Source organism: Carassius carassius, chromosome 2 (genome assembly GCF_963082965.1).
Source record: "Carassius carassius chromosome 2, fCarCar2.1, whole genome shotgun sequence".
NCBI classification, from domain to species: Eukaryota; Metazoa; Chordata; class Actinopteri; order Cypriniformes; family Cyprinidae; genus Carassius; species Carassius carassius.
Window position 1 is genome coordinate 6343674 of NC_081756.1, and position 25804 is coordinate 6369477.

Sequence of the window (25804 nt, forward strand, 5' to 3'; positions counted from 1 at the left end):
CGTGTTACACTAATAAAACCCCAAGAAACTCACGTACACGCTATTAATCTGGCTTCGTAAGCACTTATGAGTGAACAGTTTATGCACAATCACACCAAGATTTATCACAGCTGTCTAAGTGTGTGTGTGCGCGAGCCCTTCATAAGCACTTTCTTGCCCTGAGTAGTATACACAAGGAGTCTGTCGTGTCACAGAGACACCACACAGTGTGTAATCCAGAGATCCGATGAATGCGTTCAAAGGTTAAGAGCTTACATTCTGCTTTGTTAAAATCCACAAGTTCCCTACTGAAAAACGTTTAAAGAATGCAACGGGATTTTATGCAATTAAAGAGCTAGTCCGTCCAAAAATAAAAAATTCTGTGATCATTGTATGCTTTTTTTTTTCTTCTTTTGTGGAGCACTAAAAAATGATATTTCCAAGAATGCTGGCTACCAAAACCATTCCGGCTCTCGTTCACTTTCTTAGTATTCGGTTGTCTATAATATGGAAGTCAATGGCACCCAAAAACATTTGGTGATGACAATCTTCAGAATTTTCTTTTTTTGGATAGATGATCCCTTCAAAAAAGGAAAATATATGGTAAAAGCACAAAACTGAGTGAGAATCAGCACTACATACAATAATAGATTATAATTTATTCAACCATTTTGTGTCTAAAAGGACCAGCATGCACTATGACACACAAGTCTGATGGACTACATTCAAAAATATGGGTTAATAAGTATCAAATGGGTGACCAGCATGAACTGTTGTCACATTTCTGGCAAGCAGAAGTAAACTTGCAGGGTAAACTGCTGGTGTATATGGGAGACCATTGCAAATACAATTTTTCATTACCATTTGCTCAAACAGTGAGAGAAAAAAAAATCAACTGTTGCATTCTCACAACTTTTCAGAATATGAAAAAACTGATCATTAGAGTCATTAGAGTCCATTAGTCTATTGCAACGTACCAATACAGTTACAACTCCTTTGTGTTCAGAACGGTTCGAGTTACTAGCAGCTAACTAGTCATTATTAAGAAAGACACAGAAATCAACGGCTTAAACCTTCACAATTCACCATTAAAGATTTAAAGTAACGGACTACTGCAATAACAAACATTCACCTGACCGTGAGCTTCTTCTGGTTAAACATTTAAACATTAAACCAGTTTTAAAATCACACAGATCATCTCCCTGTACACAGCAGATGCACTGCAAACAAACGTCAATAATCAATTCATTCCCTTAATATGCTCTAAACAAAGAATAGTGTCAGTAAACTATTTCACGTTTGTTCATCTGTACGATCTGAAAGGTGGAAATAAAAGTGGGACATTGTGTATATGTGGCATGCGACAGCAGCATTTAATAGATTTCAGCCCCTTGATTCCTCTTCCTGGGAATCAGCCGCTCACATGGCTTCCTTGATGAGATCAGCGAGTCTCCTAAAAGCCTTTGGATGAGGAGGAAAGAGCCATAAATGACAAAGAAAGGCCTTATTCTGAAGTACAGATGAATATCAGATATACTATTAGTAGGCATTGTATAAAATACTGTATATTCAGTAGGCAGCAACATGATATCCTGACGATCCTGTTTCCAAAAGATGACTGTTTTCAGCATTGATAATAATCAGAAATGTGTTTGAGCAGCAAATCAGCATATCTGAATAATTTCTGAAGGATCGTGTGACACTGAAGACTGCAGTAATGCAGCCTTGCTGTGCATGAGAATACACATAAATATATTTGTGAATATGTTGTACCTCATCGATCTGTTGAGGAGTGGAGAGGGAAAAGGCGGCTCTAACGTACGGACACGGATCTGAGCTGTTGATGTTGAAAACTCCTCCAGGAACCAGAAGAACCTACAAACAAACACAATTAACCTGACAGGGATTGGAGATCATTATTCAGATTATTCCCTTAGATCAACACCTGCTGACCCAGAACCGAGGCTTCAGAAGAAACTAAAGTCAAGCTTCATGTTGACAGCTGTGATTCTCTCAGTCAGTGCTAAAACACACAGTTTACTTATTAAAAACTTCCAGCTTCTTATTCTTAGTTTAAATAACTCAAAATCTTCAGCTTTAAGCACATATGTAAAAATGAGCACGAACGTTTTCAAAATGAAGTGAATGCAGTGAATGTTTCATGGGACTGGCTTCAAACACTGAACGTGTGTGTGTGTGTGTGTGTGTGAGAGAGTGTGTGTGTGTGTGTGTGAGAGTGTGTGTTTGTGTGTGTGTGTGTGTGTGTGTGTGAGAGTGTGTGTGTGTGTGTGTTGGAGGCAAATCATGTGGTGTGTTTTCAGGATCAGGTGCTTCGGTTCATTTACACACACACACACACACACACACACACACACACACACACACACACACACACTATTCAAACATCGCTTCGACAAAAGCCTCAGCAAACCTGCTGTAGTGTATCATGAAGCATCCATGACACATACAAATGACTTTGTGTGTATTTGTTCATGTAGCAAATGAAAACATCATCACATTCAGCACAGATGTAAACTGTATCACACAGATGCGTGCGAGTGTGTGTGTGAACCTCTTTCTCTAACGCTCTCTCCATTATCAGCTGCTGTGTGTCTTCAATGCCCTTGAGTTTAATCCACAGGAACATGCCGGCCATGGGAGGATGCCATTCAGCTACATCTACAAAACACACAGGAGAGACAGCCATCCAAGATGCAGATGAGTTTGTTTCTTCATCAGATGTGGAGAAATGTAGCATTGCATCACTTGTTCACCAGTGGATCCTCTGCAGTGAATGGGTGCCGTCAGAACGAGAGTCCAAACAGCTCATAAAAACATCACAGTAATCCACACCACTCCAGTCCAACAGTTAATGTGTTGTGAAGTGAAAGTCTCTCATTCTGACGGCACCCATTCACTGCAGAGCATCCACTGCTGAGTGAGTGATGCAATGCCACATTTCTCCACATCTGATGAAGAAACAAACTCATCTACATCTGGGATGACCTGAGGGTACCTTCCAAGCATTTCTCATTTTTGGGTGAACTGCTCCTTTAAATACTAGACTGGTGTCAGTAATAGATACGAGTCAAACCTTTGAGCCATTTGTCTGCGGAGGAGAGCATGCTGTTCCTCTGAGATCTGTAAAAGTCAATCACCCTGAGGAAGAGCCGAAACAAATGTCAGCCATACGCACATCTCAACCTGGCCACACATATTTCTTAACAACGATTGAATTATACTAAGCACAGAAACCTGTGGCAATTTCTATAACAACACAGTTATTTGACTGATTTGTTAAAATCATAAATCTCACCCGTCAATGTGCTGGAGAAAACCACCTGGACCCCAGTTATGAAGCAGCTGAGAGACCATGAGCTGAAAACACCAAGAGATAAACAAACATAACAAAGACTTTGCGTATCATTATTCATACGGTTATTATACTCGGGCTTCAGTTTGATTCAGCTGCTAGAGACACAATGTGTGTCTGTGAATCTTTTCCTCGCTGATCTCTTCTCCTGAGATTCACGCTTGTGAGAAAAATCAAAGTTCAAAAGAATCTGCTCTACGCTGGGAGCCGAAACACACGTCCAGTTCAAACACACCTCCTCCTGCTCATAAGATCCTGTCCCACACGCAGACACACATTTCTGTGCTTTTACTGCACGTGTTTAGCAGCTGCGCATTAAAACCAGAACACAAGGCCTGTGAGGGATTACAGCTGGAACGAGGAAGAGCCCTCGGCTGAAGCGGATTCAGGACAGGAGAGTGAATGAGCGATGAATGAGACGTCTGACCTGTGTGAAGGTGCTGGTGTGCATCGTGGAGGCCTGGATGTGCAGCACCACTCGCTCCACCAGAGGCTTCGGTCCGGTGACGAACCCTATCCGCAAGCTGTCAGGAAAAACAGCACAAATACACACAACTCATTCAAGAAACACTCCAGCTAAAATAAACTTTTATGAGTGATTTTATTTTTTGGTACAATATAAAAACTATTGAACACAATTATATTTAATTATAATTTACATAATAATTATATATATATATATTTAGTTAAATTATATATATTTTATTATATACTACTTCACACACACATATATATCTATATATAGATAATGGTATTAAATTATATTTATATATATAAATGATTCATATAAATAAAAAGGACAATTTCTTAAAGTCTAAATGAAATAATTATATATAATTATATTCAATATTGAATAAAATTATATATATATATATATATATATATATATAAATTGATAATAATATATTAATATTATAAATTATATGTATTAATATAAATGATTAGTGATTATATAATTAAATTACAAAATATACTTGTAATTGTTGTTAAAGTATATATTATTTGTTACATTTTAAAAACTACTGAATAATTTATTTAAATGCATTTAGATATAAATAAATATATTTAACATACTAATATACTGTATTGTGCAAAACTGCATTGTGAATATCAATTATTTAATTTATTATTAAATGAATAATGTTGATACACACACGTGTATATGTATATATATATATATATATATATATATATATATATATATATATATATAGTTATTAAATTAGATATACATTTTCTGTACATAATCATTTATGTCACATTTTAAATACCTACCATTAATACCTACAAATAATTAATATACATCTATTTTAACAACTATTTTATATATATATATATATATATATATATATATATATATATATATACACCCACACACACATCATACAGTGTACACAAATTATATTCAAATGTCATTTTCCAAAAATAAATAAATAAATAGAATGAAAGAAACCAGTAGAATTACCAAGGTTAAAAAGTGTGGTAATAACATAAGAGGACAGATGTAACTGACAGGGTTTCTGGTGTATACCTCAGTGTTTCCATACACTTCCCCTACACAAGACTTTCTCACTCCCTGAGGAAAACACACAGGCTTTTCCAAGATTTTCTCTCTTGAGTCAATACCATGAGTGTGTCTCGTAACAAAAACAGCACTGTCCCGCTGACAAACACCCACCCCGACGACAGGATCTTAGAGAAGGAATCCGTTCGTAGGACGCGGCCGTCTACGTCCATTGACAGAAACGTTGGAGCCCACGGCTGGAGGACAGCAGAGCAACAGAAGAAGAGAGGATTGACTCTGCACTGATTATTACTGAGTGTTATCTTATCACAGCAGCAATTCAGAGGCTATCAGAGAGGTCAGAGTATGACTACTGCTACATGATTATAAATCACACAAAACAAACAGACGCCATGAATAAAGCGATTAATCAGAGGAACTTACTTTTTGGAACTGCAGGAAATAGTATGGGTCATCTTCAATGATAAGAAAATCATATTTCCTGGCAAGCTGCAAATTAAAAACACAATAGTAAGCACACGCGACATTGGTCAACTGCCATTGGTCGAGAAAAACTAACAGCCCCGCCCCTAAACTCATGCCATTGGTTGAGAATAAACAGCAATATTTACACTTAAAATACAAACTTTAATATTTGTCTTTTTTTTTGTACATTAAACATGTAAAAATAATATTAAAAACAATATAGTAGAACAGCAAACTATTACTAGAATAGTAAATTATTATTTTTAATTAGATTTCATTTTAGTTTAGTATTATTTATATACTTGCATATAATATCTTAATATTTTGAATTCACTTTTGTTTTTATATTTTCAGTTTTAGCAGTTAATATATGTTTCTGTTGATGGATGCCCATTCTGGATTCCCAGACATTACAACAATAGCGATGAGGGGGAAAAAAACCTGGACAAACCATTCACTCTTGATCAATGTGAACGACTTGTGCTGGAATATGAGCAGTCATTTATTCTGTCATCATCCGGGTGCTGTAAGCGCGCGCGCACAGATGAGACCTGAACAGCACACGTTAATATGTATTTAAACTAAACTCGCTTTGTCAGTTTAAACATTTAAGAGCCAGAGGACGCGAGCTCGAGTGAGAAGAATTGTGAATGCGATCTTCCGAAGCGCGCAAACCCGCGCCTCAGAACGCGCGCAAATATAAGATCTCTCTGAAGTATTGTGTTTAAATGGACAAATTCAGACAAAAATTATGTCAAAATGCCGTCTTGGTAAGTATCCTACAGCAGACATAACCGGCTGAACGCAGGCCACTGTATCAGTGCATTCTCTTAAAGTGACAGTCTTTATATTAATAGAAACAGCAACAACAAAGAAATCACTCACTGCTCTTGATTAAAAAGCTTTTATAACTTTAATAAAGAATTATCTTTCATTTATACAGTCCAATATGCAATGCTGTTTTACATTTGATTACTTTAATCAATATCTGTGCCTAAAAACTTATGCTAGACCTGCCAATAAAGAAAAACTGAAAATCACAGTTTATTGTTTGTATCTTTACTCTATTGTATTTATTTGTGCTGTTGCTTGTAGTTGGATAGAATATTCTTCTTCTTTTTTTATTAGAAAGTATAGTTTTCCATAAACATAGCAGATATCGAACTGTACCGAAAACCGTGACTCCAAAACCGTGAAACAAACCGAACCGTGAAAAAGTTGAACCGTGCCACCCCTAATATATATATATATATATATATATATATTAGTGCTGTCAACGTTAACGCGTTAACGCATGCGATTAATTTTTGTCTGGTTTAACGTGTCAAAATATTTAACGCAATTAACGCAGCATCCGTATTTTCTGCCATCCGTTGGCTAGCTTTACATTATATGATCACGCTCTTATTCATTTAAATGCTTTTAAACATTTCAAGCGGCAAGACAAAAGAGAATGTCTGTGAATGCCCTTATGTGACACACACACACACACACACAATGCATAGACAGGGCGCCAGAATCCAGTTCTCTTAAGCGCTTGAACTAACAATAAACATCCCAAAGTGCCAGTTTTGTCGATTATCCTCATAAGAGCAATCTTAAATGATTTATATAAAGTCTAAAATGAACAAAAAGAGTTGTGAGAGAATGAGGCGAGATCCATAGACACTATATAAACGGTGAGATCCGCGTGTCTCTCTGCTCTTAAAGGGACAGCAGCCAATAAAGCTTCCTGTCAGTAAAGTTAAAGAACAAAGGGAACAGAGAAAATGACTCGCTGCTTTTGACTAAATAACTTTTGTAGCTTTAATAAGGAATACGATTTAATTCATAGTTTATGCAGTGCAGACTGCATATAACTTTGATAACTTTATTAAATTTCTGTATATTTCCTAACTGTTAAGACAGGAAGGGCAGGAGTAAACATGACATTTATTATGGGTTTATGTTAGCATTGTTTTAAGTTTACTTAAATTAAAAACTGTTATATTTTTGAAGCCTAATAATAAATGTAAAAACAAAAAAAAAATCAGTAGCTGTATTAATATCAGTAATACTGGCCTTCATTCATAAAAAGATGTCATTTAAATTTAACTGTGAAATTATTACATTAAAAAATATATTAAAAACATTTATATTTTTATTGCGATTAATCACAGAAAAAATGTGTGATTAATCTAGTTAAAGTTTTTAATCGATTGACAGCACTAATATATATATATATATATATATATATATACACACACACCGTATTTTTTGGACTATAAGTCGCACCTGAGTATAAGTCGCATCAGTCCAAAAATACGCCATGATGAGGAAAAAAACATATAAGTTTATTTACATACAAGTATAGTATATACCAATATTTTAGTTTAGGTTTTATTTTAAGATTTTAGTTTAAGTAATATGTTTTGTGCTTTTGTAATCTTTTTCATTTTGGGGATAAAGTTTTCTATATAGTTTTAATTTATTTTTTGTAATTTTAGTACATCAACTTTATTTCAGTTAGTTGTCAAAGCAACATTTAAAATTATTATTTATTTTTGTATTTTATTTCACCTTTGTTTCAATTGGCAACAACTGAAATAAAGATGAATATTTTATATATACACATTTAGTATAATATTATATTCTTTTTTTAAAGGACATAAAAGAAAGAGCAAGTAAACACACTCTGAATCACAAATGTCACAAAACATCTGAATACACCGGTAAGGTTGTCCAGGAAGCATTTAGGCCAGATGTACGTTGTGTGCAACTCTGCTTGCCTCATAGACTTCCTGTTTCCTCTCATGGGTCATGGACGCTCCGGTGGGATTGCCTCCGTTCGGGATGGTGTACAGGACTCTCGGGACGCTGCTTCCTGGTTTCTGTGCCTCTGCGGGGTCCCACTGCCCCAGAATCCTCCTCAGGTCTGCAGGGATCATCCCGTGATGATCGCTCGGCACGTTAATGAGGTTACAGCCCAGCGGCTGCAGCTGTTGATCAAAGAGTTAATGTTTACATTTAATGGGTCGAGAGAGAGAGAGAGATCACAGGTAAAACATGGTGAAGATGGGAAATGTGCTGCGTACGGCCGCCAGCGTTCCTGAGTACGTGGGAGCGTCGAGGAGGACGTTGTCTCCAGAACTGACCAGCATCTCAAAGATCTGATGAACAGAGCGAAGGAGAAAATTACCATGTGATATTATCTTAAATTATGGCACATATTTCTATATGCATATCAATAATAATATCAAGCACAATTCTCATTTTATCAGGAACTTAATGCTCTTCTTATGTATCCACAAGAACATATATTATTATATTATTAGCATATTACATATGTTATTTTAATGCCATTGAGATGTTTTTTTTTGGTATATATTTGTATTTATTTTCACATTTTCTGCTTTTCTTTTAACGCAAGGTAAAGTTTTAGTATTTTTGGGTGGGTTGTCATTTTTTCATCGATTTTGTTCATTTTATTTCAGCTGTAGTTATTTTAGTACATCAAGTTGAATGGAAACTAAATGAAACCAAACTTCAGTTCATGTTTATAACACTAAATTCTCGCTTTGCAAACATCCGGAGTAACAAAAGCATTTATTAGGGACAGTGTTCTTTTAGTGTCAGTGTATTGGAAAGTTAATTTTAAAAGTAATGCATTACTCCCTAAAAAAGTAACGAATTACGTTACTTAGTTACTTTTTATGGAAAGTAACGAATTATGTTACTTTTGCGTTACTTTCACATTACTTTTTAAATATGAGCAGGGCTTGATTGTTTTTAATATAAGAAGTTATATTGATAACGAACATAAAAACCCTTTTACACCAAAACGTGTTATGAATAAACCTCAGACTGAAGGAAAAGTAAATTCATGTCTGCACAGTAGATACTTGAAAAAAGTAATTGATTACGTAATTTGTGTTACTTGTAATGCATTACCCCCAACACTGGAGACTGTTCTTATATTTTTATAGCTATCATAGTTTTTGATTCATACTTTTAATTATTTTTTAAAGTTTTAGTAATTTTGTGTATTTGTTTCATGTCTATTTAGTGTTTTTATTACAGTTATTCCAGTTTTAATTCATACTTTTAATTATTTTTTAAAGTTTTAGTAATTTTGTGTATTTGTTTCATGTCTATTTAGTGTTTTTATTACATTTATTCCAGTTTTAATTATTATTTCAGTGCACCAACTCAAACTTAATTAAAATGAGAAATGGTGCCTCGGCAGCAAGTTAAAATAAAACATTTAAGATAATGTTAATTTTAAATTTAGTAAAAATGTATGATATTGTGTGTCTTTTAGTATAATTTATATACTACTACAGTATTTATTAATATACTAACAGGATTAGTTTTTACACTTTATGTTTTCATTTTAGCTCTTTTTTGGAAGCTTTTATCTATATAAATGTCATTTATTTTATTTTATTTTTTTGTCATTTCAGTATGTCAAATTCAACCTATTTTAGTTACTCGTTAATTAGTTACTAGTTTTAACTTTGAAGTTCATTTTCCAATTATTTCACATTTATAAAAACAATGTTTTTTATGGTTTCAGTTTACACTTATGCATGTGACAAATGCTTTTATCCACAGGGACTTACATTGGGTTCAAGGTATGCATTTTATCAGTTCTCACTTTCACTGGGAAATTATCGAACCCATTACTTTTGCATTTTTACTGCAATGCTCCACTGTTTTACTGTTATTTTATTAGGTGATCATATTATTATTAGCCACAAGTAGCACTTTAAATCCATCTGATTAGTTTCAGATTGTAAACGCATGATCTGATGTGAGATGTTAACGGTGTGGGTGTACTTTGCAGAGCCCCTCCTGACTGCCGGTGGTGACACACATCTCCATCTGTCCTCTCTCTGGACTGAAGCCGGCGGTGGGAGGATTGTGGAGGCTTTTCTGAAGATCCTTCATCCACGAGAGCAGCTCAGGAATACTGCGAACACATGGACACGCATACAAGCCATCTAGTATTGTCGATACTTTTTAAAGGAGTCATATGATGCTTTTTTAAAGTTCATTATTAGGTGTAACAAAATGTTGACATGCTTAATGTTCAAAAAACACATTTTATTTCAAATACTGTGTTTTCTTTGTGTACAAAAAGTCTTCTCGTGGCTTCATAATGTTACGGTTGACTCAATGATGGCAGATGGAGTATTCAGACGATGCTTTTCATACTTTCCTGGACCTTGACAGTGTTATTTATTTGGCAGTCTATGGGACAGTCTCAAGCCTCCCGGTTTTCATCCAAAATATCTTAAATTGCTTTTACGGGTTTGGAACAACATGGGGGTAAGTGATTAATGATAAAATTTATTTTTGGGTGGAGTAACCCTTTGAATAACGTCCTTAGTTTTACCATCAGTTCAAGTCTGAAAGAGGAACAGAGTGGTGTGACAGACGCAGTGATGAAGCTCGTATGTGTTTGCTGTACACAAGACACGGACGGTTAAGACAGCTGACTACACTGTGTGACCCTGTCTCACACACACACACACACACACACACACACTTACAGTAGCTGATTCAGAAGCACTAGATTGTTGTAGCAAAGTCAGAATAACCTCCTCTCATAGGTTCACGAAACGGACATCCATAAAATCGTTGCTGTTCTGTTGAAAGTAATCTTAAAGATTTCTAAATGCATCTACTTTCAGAAGAACAAACAAAGTGCTTTTTCTTTCTCCTAGATACACACAACATCTCCCTGAGATGGCTGCTTCAACACTAATGGTGTTACTGAAGCCACGCCTTCTTTCTTTGCGTAAACACTTTGGTGGCATTATGCAAATCTTCCCACAGTGACGTAGACATGTGGAGGCGTGTTTGAATGAGCCGTTTTAGGGGGGCTTGGCAAATTTTATAAAGAATATCTCTTTGGGTTTGAGACTTTAATCTTTGCAACATTACAGATGCTCTTTATGCACCAAGAGCTTGTAACACTCCAAAGACAAAGGAAAAATTTAAATCCCATCATATAACCCCTTTAAAAAAAATTATCTATACCAGCACCGAATCGATCCGGACCGTGCTGATATGCTGCAGCTTTGGACCGCTCCAGGGTTGCCAGGTTTTCATAACAAATCCTGCAAAATTGCTAATCAGAACTAGCCCAATCGCGATTCGATGGTAAAAGTCGCTTTCCAGGGGGGGTAAATACATGTTTTATGGCGGGGTTCCCCTGGTAAAATTAGCATTTTAGGAGCTAAATATCACATTCTTGTGGTCACTTAAACCAGCGGACATGAAAAACGAACTGTAAAAGTAACCCAAAACTGCAGACTTGGCAACAATGGACCGCAATGGAGCACAAGCTCTCTGTGAATATGAATAGCATCAAAGATTTCTATGTCCAATGTGTTTATGCAGTGTTGAGCGCTGTAGCCAATCACAGACATGTTTGTTGAGCACATGAATGCAACAGCCAATCACACGTGACCGGGAATAATTGCATTACCAACAAAAAAAAAACAAACAAACAAAGTATGAACACTAGTAAGATTCATTGTGGCGTACAGACCATTTTAGTATTAAATATTTTATAGACTTATTTTATAGACACTTATTATCAGTGCTGGGTAGTGACTTATTACATGTAATCAGGTTCTAAAAATTAGGCACTTATCATTAGATTATATTACATTTTAAAATCTTCATAATCACACTTGCTTTTTTATTGATTACATGATTAGATATTATTCACACAATCGCAATAAATTATTCAGAATTTATTGAGTCTCCCAAATTCGTCTTTTTTCATCATTTAAATGTTCATTTCTGAAATAGCCTACTGTTTATATACACCCAGCAAAGTCTTCCAGTTCTGTGGACATCCACACAGAGATCAGTAGGCTACAGTTCAGGTCTTTCAACATTGCTTCATCTACTGATGAACACATGCATTTTAGTTGAATTGTAATTCAATATCATATTTAATGTATTTGGAAGGCCTTTGTCTTTCCTAGCTCTGCTAATTATATCTTTTATAGTTGGTTAGCTTGTGCTGCAAATGATATCATATTCATTTATTATAAAGAGAGCACTTTTTACCGACTACTGAAATGTTGTTACACATAACTCCACAAGCCAGTGTGTTGTGTGGTACCCGTATGAGCCGGAGTACTGTAGCGCTCTCTTCATCAGCGACTCGTCCAGCACCAGCTCTTCGCCTCCCTTCACTTTAATGGTAGCCGACTGGAACGGGAAGGTGTTGGGATTGGGAGCTCCTCCGGCCAGAGAGATCAAAGATGGGGGAGATCGCTGCTGAAGCTCCGCTGGACCACAATGACGCCACAAATCAGGCCACATCACGGGTTACAAACAGTAAAATAATAAAACTGTATAAATCAGACTCACTCAGTATGCGAATAGGGGACGGTCTTCTCGCCGCGCTCACAGCTGTCAGAAAGCGAGCGTAATTCATGCTTCTGATGGGACCTAGGTGGAGAACATTTTATAAATTAGACATTAGAAATTGTGATTTTCATTTCTGTACATCTGTATTACAGGGTTTGTTATACAGGAATTTGGAAGCAATAAAAGAATTATTAGAATATTAGAATATTATTAGAATTATTATTAGAATCAATTAGAAGTTTAGAAACGCTGTAAAAAGCCCAAAGATCCTTGTTAGATATGAAATTGTTCCAAATAAAACTAAAAGTATTATCCAGATTTACTGGATTGAATGCTAGGAGCGTAATAGTAATTAATCGCTTAGAAATTTTATTTTTAAAAAACTTAATAATGTGTCCCTCATTAGATAGAAATTGGGTCTAAATTATGATATAAACTCCAGAAAAAGAGAACAATGTTATGCAGCACATATTCATGAATAGAAAAGGCAAAGAAAAGTGATTTTAATCTTTGTGCATCGGTGTTGGGGTTTGTTATACAATTCAGAAATGTAATAGTAATGGAGTTTCTATCATAATCTAGAAGCAGTCCTAATGGAGGGGTTTAATGGTGTTATGATGATAATAAAAGAAACTAAACTATCACTGCAGTCGCTTAGAAATAACAAAAATCACATTAAAAGATCCATATGAATAAATGGGAATTGTTTCCAAATTATGACAAACTCCAATATATATATATATATATATTTAATAATTTGCAAACCTAATTCCTTTAATCCCAGTCCTTTATTGATATTATCCAGATTTAATGGATTGAATAGTATAAATAGAAGAAACTGAAGCAATGCAATCGCTTGAAAAGTTAAAGACCAATTAAAGGGTCCTTGTAAAATAGGAATTGGTTCCAAATAAAAAATAAAAACTGAGAGAAAAATGGGAATGTTGCACATATTCATAAACAGACAAAGTAAAGCGATTCATTGTGCAACAGAAGGCATACAAGGAACATAAATTTGCAAATCTTAAATACTGAGCCCTATCCTTGTTAATGCAAAGTTTAACCAGTAGATTTTTACAATGTGGCCCATTAAAAAAGTATCGATTTTAAAATGTTGCACATATTCTTACGTTAACAAGCAGATAAACGTGATTAGTCGCGCAACAGAAAAATGATCATGAAAGTTTAGCTCACTTAAAACAGAAGTGGTGTGCAGGTTTTCTAATTCTATTCTGTGTTGAAATCTCGTTATGTTGACAGCTCGTTTTGAGTGAAACCATAGCACGTGTGAAAGGAAAACATAAGTGAATGTTCTGCCGCCTGGAGTTCAAATCAATTCAGACAAGCGTCAACACACACAAATCATCATTCATATACTACAATACACAACACGATTCATCCGAAGAACTTCAAACTTTACAAAACGAGGCAATAAAGCCTAATCTCCTTAAGCACATTACTGACCCGTAACTTCCCGTACCGCCGATTGTCTGCCGCAATGCTTTCTGGACCGTGCAGTTTTCTTTCTTTGGAGTGCGAAAACCGAATCCTACTTTGGACTATATTCATATTGGATTTATATTCGCTAAAAGCGTATTCGTTTACGTTTATTAATTACAGATGTGTACTAGAGATGCAAACGAACACCAACCCTTGACGCGTACCCGGTAATCACAAACGACTCTGATTGGTCCAGCCCTGAGCGGCGCTGAGAAAAGTAACAGCGAACACGTGACATCGACACTAAATGAAAGTGAAAAAGTGAAGTGACATTCAGCCAAGTATGGTGACCCATACTCAGAATTTGTGCTCTGCATTTAACCCATCCGAAATGCACACACACAGAGCAGTGGGCAGCCATTTATGCTGCGGCGCCCGGGGAGCAGTTGGGGGTTCGATGCCTTGCTCAAGGGCACCTAAGTCATGGTATTGAAGGTGGAGAGAGAACTGTACATGCACTCCCCCCACCCACAATTCCTGCCGGACCGGGACTCGACCTCACAACCTTTCGATTGGGAGTCCGACTCTCTAACCATTAGGCCACGACTTCCCACAAAATGTACATTTAGTCGTTTAGCAGATGCTTTAATCCAAAGCGACTAACAAATGAGGTCAATAGAAGCAATCAAAACCAACAAAAGGGCAATAATATGCAAGTGCTGTGACAAGTCTTAGTTGGTCTGACGCAGTACACGTAGTAAGGTCTAATTTTTTTTTTTATGATAAATTAAAATAAAACAAGTAGAACAGAAAAAGAATAGGGAAAACTAGTGTTAGAGGGTCTTTTTAAATAATAATAAAAATAAAACAAGTCGAAAGAATGGAAAAAGAACAAAGAATGGTAGTGTTAGTGGGACGTTTTATAATAAATAATAACATATAATTTACAATGAGCAACAACTAGTTGTTTTGCAAGTTGGAAGTTTATTTATTTATTGAATAACAATATAGAAACATTATTTAAGAAAGAAATAACGTATTAATGAAAACCCCGACAACTCCATTGTAATGTAACGCGAACTACATTACCCACAGTGCTCTGCCGCGAGGAAGCACATTTTGTAAACAATGCTAGAAAGCTAAGGTAGAAAAATAGAGACGTTTACGTGAGGCTTTTCCATATTAGTAGTGTGTCATAGTTGATTTTTCGTTATAATACGGGAGGTATTATTCTTTCAATAGTAGGTTTAGTTCATTAACAGAACTGTTTTTTTCCGTTAATGGGCGGTTTGCACAGGAATTAGCACGTTTGCTTTCATCTGATCTGTGCTCTGCAGTTGAAGAAAAAGTCGTATGTGTATTCGACATGCTTATTGTGGTGATTTATTAAGGTCAGACTCGTTTTTCGTGTCCATGGGGAAACGGAAAGACATGATTCACCCCAGATTTCTCGCTGGTAAGAGTAGAAATGCGTTAGAATTTAGTTTTTCTTCACCCACGTGTCTCTTTGTGTGTTAAACCCGTATTCCCTAACATTCACGGATTACTTTGAGTTAATTAATTCCGTTTTTCTCATATGAAATGTGTGGTTGTTGATGTGTGTTCTGCAGGGAGTGGGGATGATTATAACCTGCACAAGAAGAAACACAAGAAGCATAAGAAGCACAAGAAGAAGCACCATCATCATCGTGAAGACGGCCACAGTGTGTCCTCCGAGGCGCTGGAGTCAGACTCAGGGATGCTTCTGCTCAAACCTCCTCAGCTCAAGCTCAAGATCAAACTGGGAGGACAGACTCTGGGCACCAAGAGGTCCGGCACTCAGCCTGTTTCTGACTGAGACTTCTGAACATCAGCTTTCGTATTCCTAGTTATCTTCACTGAGAAGAAAACTATTTTCTAAATGGTTATGATCATATTGGCAGAAAATCCTGTTGTTGACAATCTACTACACGTCATCTTATTTATATTTCAGACTTTTTTGAGCAAGTAAAAGGCCTTTTAATGTAATTGTAGAAACGTCCATCTTCAGCTCCTGCTTTTCTGTACTGATTTTTATAGTAAACATATAAATAACTTTAATGTTTGTATATAATATTTCAGGATGAACACTTGCTAGACTGAAGCAGCTTAGGTTCCCTTGATTATCCAGACTTCGTTATCATAAAATAATGTTCAAATGTGTGCATCAAATATGATACTAGTGAAACTGAAAGCATACAAGCCACGTTTTTATTAAACTCTGAAAGTTCATATAACTTAAAAATAGACTTCATGTGTAACAAGGTGGTTCTTAAAATCACTTTTGCATTGAAAACCTCCCTTTATTTATTTCGTTTATTAAAATAAGCCTGTGTGCATGGAAAACATCATCTATTTTGGTAAGAAATAAATTAGATTGAGACTTCTAAACATGAGCATAATTTGATATCAATTCACGTACAGTACAACGATTCACAGTTGTCATATTCTTACTGAAACAATGAAGTGAAAACCAGAACCAATCTCTTATACACTGTAGATAATAATGTAACCGGTCAAATTAAATGCATTAAATGAATAGGTCCCCCCCCCCCCCAAAAAAAATAACATATATATTACAGAAAGAAAAGCTGAATGAACATTCAACAATGCAGTTTGGAAGTAAACTGCAAAATAGATGATGACGGTGTTTGTTTTTGAGTGAACTGTTTGAAATGCATGCTCTATTCTAAAGATCAAGACATCTGTGTGTTTGAACCCTGCATGAAGCGATCTGATCAAGTGCACAGTCGTCTCTGTAATGAGTGTATTGTCTTGTTTCAGTGTGCCCACGTTCACAGTGATCCCGGACTCTCTGCGCTCAGTGTCGCCTGTGAACGTGGAGAGCGATGATGATGAAGACCATGATGAAGACGACTCTGATGACGACGTGCCGTCAGAGGGAGTTCCTATCGAGCAATACAGAGCCTGGCTGGGTGACTGCAGCACTTGAATATAGCGAACACACACATGTTTCAGTGAGTAGCAGCCGGTGTTAATGTGCATGAGTGTGTTTGTGTTGGTCATACCCAGATGAAGACAGTAACCTGGACCCGTCTCCTGTGCCCGACCTGGACACGGACTCGCTGCTGGGAGGCCCGATGGATGATGAGGAGCGCTGGCTGGATGCACTGGAGAAAGGAGAGCTGGATGATAACGGAGAGCTGAAGAAAGAGATCGACGAGTCTCTGCTCACAGCCAGACAGGTGCCATAGAAAACACACACACTATCAAACACCACACAGCCTTAATTATACAAAAACTCCTCAAAACCTCCAAATGGAGATGTGCAAACCTCAGCATAACCAGACATGATGCACGGTTATTATTGTTAACTTTAAAGGTGAAATAACAATAGATGGAAAAACTTAAATGTTACTTTGGTTATTTTTATTTCTAATTTTCATCTGAAGCATTAAGATAACTAACTGGAAAAACTGAAAGTATAAAAATAAAAGCAAATTCAAACTATTAAAGTCGTAATAGTTTATTAATATTATTAAAGTAACACCAACATAATGCATTAAGTTCTACAGTACCGTTCAAAGTTGGGTGTAAATGCATTGTTTTAGTTTTTTTAAAGAGATTATTGCTTTTATTCAGCAAAGACACATTAAAATGGTCGAAAATGAGAATGTAAAAACATTTATAATGTTACAAAAGATTTATATTTTAAATAAATGCTGTTCTTTTGAACTTTCTATTCATTAAAGAATCCTGAAAATTAAAATGGATCAGTTTCCACATAAATATGAAGCAGCACGACTGTTTTTGACATTGATAATATTCAGAAATGTTTGTCGAGCAGCAAATCCTCATATTAGCATGATTTCTGAAGGATCATGTGACACTGAAGACTGCAGTAATGATGCTGAAAATACAGATTTGATAACAGGAATAAATTACAGTTTAATATATATTCACATAGAAAACAGTTATGTTAATTTGTAATAATGTTTCATTGTTACTGTACCTTTTTTTTTTTTTTTTTTTTTTTTTTTTTTATATAAATGAGCAGAAGAAACAGTCCTTGTAGGTTTTACCACCCACAATATGATTTGATGAGCTAAAAATGTAAGTATTTGACATTTAACTGATCTGAACAAAGCTTCTTCTCCATGTAAACAGAAAGCGCTCTTACATAAGCAACAGAGCCAGCCGTTACTGGAGCTCCCCATGGGATACAAAGAGAAGGAGCTGACGGCCGAGATGATGCAGAAGCGCGAGGAGCGCGCCCGAAAAAGACGCCTGCAGGCTGCCAAGAAGGCCGAGGAGAACAAGAACCAGACCATCGAGAGACTGACCAAGACCAGCAAGGCCAAGATCAAGAGCATGAGGGAGCGCAAGTCCAAGCAGGAGCAGCTGCCCATGGTGAGGTACAGCAGTAACGCTCAGGGCGCCGCCGTCTCGTACCCCGCCGGGATCCCCGTCCCGACACCCGCGGCCCTGCGACTGCCTCCTCCCGCTCCCGTGAGCTGCGGCGTGTCCGGATGCTCCAACCTGAAGAAATACTCCTGCTCCAAGACAGGGACGCCCCTGTGCAGCCTGCAGTGCTACAGGAAGAACCTGACGCTGGTGCAGGAAGTGGCTTGAAGTCGTCTTTGTCAAATAGTGTATTTAAAAATAGTAGGTCGATGCAATTATGTTGAACAAAGACAAAATTCTTTGATTAATGAGTGTAAAATCATGCTGAAGCAATAACACTTTACAGTACGGTGAAATTTTTTAATATTAGGTTTTCTGAACTAACAATGAAAAGTTTTTACTGCTATTATTAATCAAACTTAATGTATAAATAAATATAAATGCATATATATATATATATATATATATATATATATACACACACACGTTGTCAACTCATTGTTAGTTTATTCATAACAAACTAATATTAAATTACACATCATAACCCATTTAAAATGTATTAGCAATTAATAAATGCTGCAGAAGTATTTTCAATTGTTAATTTATGCTAATATGTTAACAAATTTAACCTACTGTAAAGTGTTACCCAATAATTTTATTTTGTGTTTGATTCAATTCAATGTGACAATTAAGAATTGCTAATTATTTACAAAGGAATTCTTGAATAATGAGGATGAGTTTCTGTGTTAAATGGTTGATAGAACTACTTTGAATTGAATATATTTCTACGTAAATCATTCTGTAAAAATGTTGTTGCATTGTATTTGAGTATAGAGATGTTTTGTAGCACACTCATGCTTGCATTTAATTATGTAACAGACATATTGTTGAAACTACCCAGACTTAAGCCTTATTTTTGTAAAAAGACTGAAATAAAGAACAGTTTAAGTTAATCTGCATTCCTTTATTTGATAAATGAGGCACATTTGTTGGTTGAACAATGTATTACAAAACTTGCCTTGATGAAATTACAAATAAAATGTCATTTCACAAAGTTCAGAAGTGTTGTTAAGGCTTTGGTTATAAATGCTGCTTTAAAAAAAAAAACCTTTCACTTGATCCAGCAAGGAGAAGTCACCTTAAAAACATCATATCATGATCAGTTTTTCTGCTGCAAGTGATCATAAGCAAGTCACTTGTGCCCGTCGAAGAAATCCTGCATAGTTTTAGGTATTAAAGATGTTTTCACAATTTCAATGCATTTTATTGTCCGATTCATCAGACCGGTTCATTAGATTATTGCTACAGGTATTGGGTAAAAGCCCACAAAAACTTTAAAAATAATCATTTTATCTCAAAGGTATATTTCAGCCAAATATTTAAATGTACTCATTTATGTACTGTAGTCTGTTTTAATTTGACTTCATTGCCTTGAAATGACTGAGAAGGTTTCTGCTCTGTGCCTCTGGGGCTTGCGAGTAAACGCTCAGCCATTTGATTATTTTCCTGAAAAACCTCCAGACTTACAATATTTTTTACATTAACAAATTATTCTGCAATTTGTTAAGCGTTAAACCTAATTTGGTTAAATGTGCTTAATAAAATATTGTCTGTAATCTTGTCATAAAACAAATGGACTGTCAATGTCCATTAAGCTTTGATAATCTCTCACATCAAAATCCACTAACATACATGTTTTGCGCTGTTTTGGACTGATTCCCTTGTAAACGGTGCTTGATCTGTTGATATTTCTCTCCTGATTCATACGAGACCACATCTTCACTGGAGGAAGTGTTGTTAGGTATTCTGGCTTTTTTTTACAAACACGCAGCTTTTATGTTTTAACTGATGGACTGGAGTGATGTGGATTACTGTGATGTTTTTATCAGCTGTTTGGACTCTCATTCTGACGGCACCCATTCACTGCAGAGGATCCATTGCTGAGCAAGTGATATAATGCTACATTTCTCCAGATCTGATGAAGAAACAAACTCATTTAAATGAAAGTAATGTAAAACAGTTGACCTGATGTGACCCCAGCGTCTGTGAGTTTACGGGAGGTCTGCGGGCAGGAAAACTGAGCAATTGTCTGAGCAAACATCTGAGATTTTTTTCAGCTTTCATCCTCATATATACCTCAGAGTTGAACTATTTTACTGCTGCAGACGACTATAGAGCAAAATATACATTATGAGCCACACATTTGTTCATTTTATTCAGTTGAACTTCAAAAACACCTTTTGGCTCGGTTTTATAATTTCAAGCATTTAGACCTCAACTGTAGGGGAAAGATACAAAATCTCACACTTACTTAACAGCTTAAGTAGATTGCATCTAAAAACTAAAGCACATCAAACAGCACCTCCACCTGCCTTCGGTTAGGTAGATTTATACACTCTTCCCTTCACGGCATGCAAAGATTTCCCTCAGTTATTTCAGATAAACGGTCTAATTGCTTTAGTATTTAGGGGCGTTTGAGAAACAATCGTAAAAAGCTGCTGGGGAAAGAGTTTGGAATTTCTATGGTCTGTCGCTGGAAGAAAACGACTGCGGGTTCCCCTTGAATGTCCTTTTAGGACAATCACTGTAAATATGTTGCACAACTGAAAAAACAGCTTCCAATCGTGGAACATAAAACTAGAGTGTTTGAAAAGCAGTTGTGAGAGAGACTATGAGTAAAACCAACCACAACACCAAGCTGCAACTTGACTTAACAGTTTAATTTGACTTTAATTCATTGTTAGTTCATTGTTCTGCGTGACAGTCAAGTTGGCACGTATCTGCTAAACGAAATATCCAAACATAACGAAACTTGAAACACGTGAACAACAGGACATTTTGGGGACACACACCAAATTACGTCCAATTCCACCCATAGGGGGTGCTACAACTGAAAAACTAGTGATGGACGCTTTCAAAAAGAGCTTTGTGACGCTTTGAAACCTCTAGAAAAAACATTTGTTTTGAACAACCCATGAACCACTGTCTATGGTTTTTACCTAATCTCGGACCAGTTTTATAAATTTATGGACATTTTCAATGACACATTTGTATATTAAAAAGGAAGAGTAATAGCTAATATCTTCGTAATGGTCTGTTTAGCAAAGCCCTTAATAAAAAAAGCCTTTCAAATTAATAAATGAACACTTCAAACAGACACTTCATATTTAATGATTTGCTAATTGCGTTTAATAGATTACACTTTCAATAATATATTTGACTTGGTTTGGAAAACGTGTTCATGCACGTTCAGCTGGTAATCAAGTGTTTCAAGCGCTTTGAAGCAGTGAATCATTTTGTGAAGCAATTGGTTCAATTTATTCAAAGTTTCAAAAAAGTCTGTAAGTAAAAATCCTAGCACATTTTTCTAACTGACCCATTCCTTGTCTAGCTGTGCTTACCGATAAGAATTTCTACACACTTGCTAGTGGGACTATGTGGGACCAGGCCATGGATGATGAGTTTTCCCCCCAGCATTTCCTCTTGGATGGTGAATGACACCCAGCCCAGCAATGCCTTTAACGACCCGCCTCTTTCAGGAGACGGAGACGAGGAACCACCGAGATGTTTGGGGTTTAGATACAGACGCTGCTGCTGGACAACATCTCCAGGCCGGTGACCCACTTGATTCTTCAATATGGAAGTGGAAAGCTGGGAAGACATGTGTCTTTTCCATCATCTGATTTCCTTTGAGATGGATGCCGCTTTCGTCTCAGGAACCTGGTGAACTTCTTGATTTTTGCTTCGGATTTGTCAGAGGCTGCTTGCTTTTTGCCATTGTCGGTGATAATCTCGACCTCATTTTCACCGAAACGGACGTGATTGGTGGCAGCGGAGTGATTTTCAGAGACCTGTGCCCGCAGAGCTTCTTCCTCTCCCTCACTCAGCTTCAGATAAAAGAGTTCATCGTTCTTCTGTAGGCTACGTCATCCAGCCACTCCGGCTCCTGGTCACTGTGACACAAAACAAGCAGAGCATTAGAAAAACATGCAATTATACCCAATATACAGTGGCCTCAAAAAGTATCTGGACATGTCTGAATGTTTTAAATTATTTCTATTTGAGTTTTATTAATTTTAGTACTCCATCTTAAACTTATTTTTATTTGTTAGTGGCCAAGGCAAACATCTCATTTTCGTAAAAGTTTTTTCAGCTTTAATGAAAACATTTTTATTATTAATTTAGTTTTATTTAACTAGACACGGGACATTCATTTTTCAACATCACAATTTTAGGTTCCAATTTAGAGGAAAAGAAAAGCTTACTAACTGGTTTTTAATTTTTTTAATTTTGGCATGTAGTTTCTCAATTGATAAAAGCTGAAACTGCATGTAGACATATAATAATTATACAGTTTGAAAAAAGGTTATTTAAAGTAGTTTAAGATCAAGTATAGTGAATGATCAACTAGTCACTACTCACAAACACAATATTCCAGATAAGAAGAGATTTGTTTCTATGCGTGTGAAAACAATGCAGACTCGCACTTTTTGCAACAGACTGCGTTTCAGCACCACTAAGTAAGCAATAAACTCTACAAGAGAGTTTTGAAACACAAACTAAACACTACATAAGTGATGGGTCAGAATACTGCAGGGAAAGCCACACATCCCAAAGCTTTGAAACCGAATCCTCTCCTTCAATCCAGAAAAGATCGGTTCAATATTAAGCCAGCCATTGTTTTTTTCCCGCTTTCTAAATTAAGCCACACTACTTCTGGTGGTTAGCTCTTGGCAACCACATCAATAAATTCACTAAAGATGGTGAATATATTTTTTTATGATGGCTGACTTTCCAAGTTGGAAACAGAAAATCATCTTAAAAAATGAGAGAGGGCTGAAAAAGTTTTTCTTTTTCCTTTTCATGAGGCTAAATGTGGGTCAGAAGAGACCACTCAAACGAAATAAACCAAACCAGCTCCAGTACGTGTATCCATTTCATTAGATTTATATATTAATACAACAAAAGTATAGACATGACGTAGGCTATGTTTAAATACACACTGAATACAAATGCATGCAAATTGACAGCGATGTAAACAATAAAACGAAAGTTTTATAGCATAGTATGCAACTTGAAGATATCTAAAAATTTAATAGCCTAACCTAAATGTCATATCACTAGCTTCGATCAAATAAAAACTATCTAAAACTATTTTTTTTAAATATATAGCCTATATATTTACTTCTAAAAGTAGCCTACCGTACGTTTATGTAAATATGCTTGTTTTTACGCCATATTTAATATTTATTTTACTTCATTAAAAAATAAAATAAAATAATAATTCAGCCAAAACCTTAAAAAAATTAGACTTTGGTGACATATAATGACATAAAAATATTAAAATTGTACGAAACAGATAAGAATAAACAATAAAGCTAGCAATCGCATGTTGTATGACTTAACGTTATTGAATCGAGTATATTTGTGTGCGTGTGTTTAGGTTATTTGCTCTGTAACTCAATGTAACTTACACAATATGCATATCTGCTATTCAGCAATCCGCTCTTCTACAGATATAGTTCATACAGCAGACCAAACACCTAGCAGTGGTTAAAACATGTAACTGCAGCTTGATTTCCATCCCGGAACGAAGTTGCATGACAGGACTTACTTATCTGAAGCACCAACATATGAAATCAACATTTATTTGTTGTTCCCTCTACAATTCAGATTTACTTTTATGTATTAACCTTAGTGTACTTGGTTTAACACGCATGACAAATACAGCCTGCTCAGCACGAAAAGGAAGGTTGACACCTACAGTCTATGGTTGACACCATAGACTGTATAAAAATATGGACGTAGTGTCCGTGACGTCACCCGTAGACTACTGAAGAGAGTTTTTGAAGCCTAAAGTGTGTAGAGCGGGCCGTCGCCATCTTGGCAGCGCGTCACCGCGCGACTCTCCCGGACAATCAAAAATGGGTAAAAAGGCGGGAGCTAGTTGCTGTAGCCACGGCCACCTAGCGCGACGGCAGTGTCAGCAGCGGCAATCTCCCTGTCACTCAAGTGGCCACGCCCTTAATTATGCAGAACTTTAAGTCTTAATATAATTTAAACGGATGAGTTATAAAAAAAATTCACCCCCCTCACAGTTGTCATGAAGGGCAAAATTTGCTATTTAGACCAAAATCATTTTTTGAACCAGGCTGTAAACATGTTTTTCCTGCTGTAAAGTTGGGCATTTTAACATGGGGAGTCTATGGGACTGACTCCCTTTTGCAGCCAGCCTCAAGCGGCCAGTCGATGAATTGCAGTTTTAGTCACTTCCTTATTGGCCTCACGAGATAGAGCGGGAGGTTGGCGCTCGGTTGACACCGAGCGAGGAGGATTGTGGGTAATGACATTATGCACATCTTAAGTTGTACTCTACATGCTTTATTGAACGAAATAACATTTAGTTCAGTTACAGGGTGCTTAAACATATGATAATGAATGTATAGTCACAAAAAGTTAAGGGCTGATGGAATTCAACACAAGATGATTAATCACCGCTACTTCACCCAATATTACTCAAGGCCCTTTTAACGTTATCAAATAAATCCGTTTACACCTTAATAAACTGATGCGCCGTGCTCTATATTGATAACGAGGGGTTTGGCGCGTTGTTTTAAGAATCGATTTAAAGTCGCCGCTGTGACGTCATTGCGCGCCACCGTCATTGAGCCTCATGTTCGCGCTGACGGGGTCTCCGCGGAGAATTGTAAGAAATTAAGACTATACTTTCAGGGATCATTTCTATAGTTATTAACTAGGAAATGTGTTTCGAAAGAGTTTTGTCTCCCAAACCACGATGATGAGTGAGAATGTGCTTCTCTGAGCGTGAATCGGGTAGTGAACCGTGATATATTCACAGTAAACTACTATTGATGAACGTTCATGATTCTTCTTTTGAATCATTGAGGAGAAGTGCATGATCCGAGTGGTTTTATAAGTATGAGTTTAATAACAATAGAAATCAATAAATTAATAACAAAACGTTTAAGTTATTATTAATATTTTTAATTAAATATAAGTGGATTTTTTTGTGTTAAACAAGTTTATCTTTTATTCATTTGTCGTCTTTAAAAGGACACAAAAACCCGGGTTACCTATAAAATTACTGTCATAAACAGACATGAAAAGGCAGTTATAAAGAAAAAAAATCACCAATTAATTTATAGGCTTCAGGAATTTTTATTTTTTTATATACCAACCTTTGTGTAAGGATGGTTCTCAACCACATTATACAAGATATAACAAAAATATGATATACTATTTTA

At 36.2% G+C, this 25804-nt stretch overlaps 3 protein-coding genes and 1 non-coding gene across 5 annotated transcripts in view; 2 read left to right on the forward strand and 2 right to left on the reverse strand.

The window, feature by feature from the left end:
- The window catches only part of LOC132096107 (aerolysin-like protein), a 254098-nt gene that overhangs the window by 74594 nt on the left and 153700 nt on the right, over window positions 1-25804 (reverse strand).
- On the reverse strand, window positions 1277-14318 carry aadat (aminoadipate aminotransferase). The gene is made up of 14 exons (XM_059505873.1): window positions 14181-14318; window positions 12717-12797; window positions 12466-12634; window positions 10161-10293; window positions 8417-8491; window positions 8111-8320; window positions 5301-5366; window positions 5031-5113; window positions 3780-3876; window positions 3296-3357; window positions 3074-3138; window positions 2552-2658; window positions 1753-1854; window positions 1277-1440 (listed from the first exon to the last, which is right to left on the reverse strand). The coding sequence occupies exons 2-14, from the start codon at window positions 12781-12783 to the stop codon at window positions 1399-1401; spliced, it is 1278 nt and encodes a 425-aa protein (XP_059361856.1). The 5' UTR covers window positions 12784-12797; window positions 14181-14318; the 3' UTR covers window positions 1277-1398.
- Window positions 15255-18887, forward strand: LOC132101110 (INO80 complex subunit B-like). Of its 2 annotated transcripts, none has more exons than XM_059505846.1 (5): window positions 15255-15612; window positions 15767-15965; window positions 16959-17110; window positions 17208-17380; window positions 18303-18887. In XM_059505846.1, the coding sequence occupies exons 1-5, from the start codon at window positions 15510-15512 to the stop codon at window positions 18765-18767; spliced, it is 1092 nt and encodes a 363-aa protein (XP_059361829.1). In that variant the 5' UTR covers window positions 15255-15509; the 3' UTR covers window positions 18768-18887. The 2 variants fall into 2 exon arrangements, with proteins under 2 accessions (XP_059361829.1, XP_059361830.1); XM_059505847.1 differs by having other exon boundaries at window positions 15255-15534.
- Window positions 25256-25469, forward strand: LOC132112480 (small nucleolar RNA U3). The gene has a single exon (XR_009424962.1). It is a non-coding gene; the product is annotated as a small nucleolar RNA U3 (small nucleolar RNA).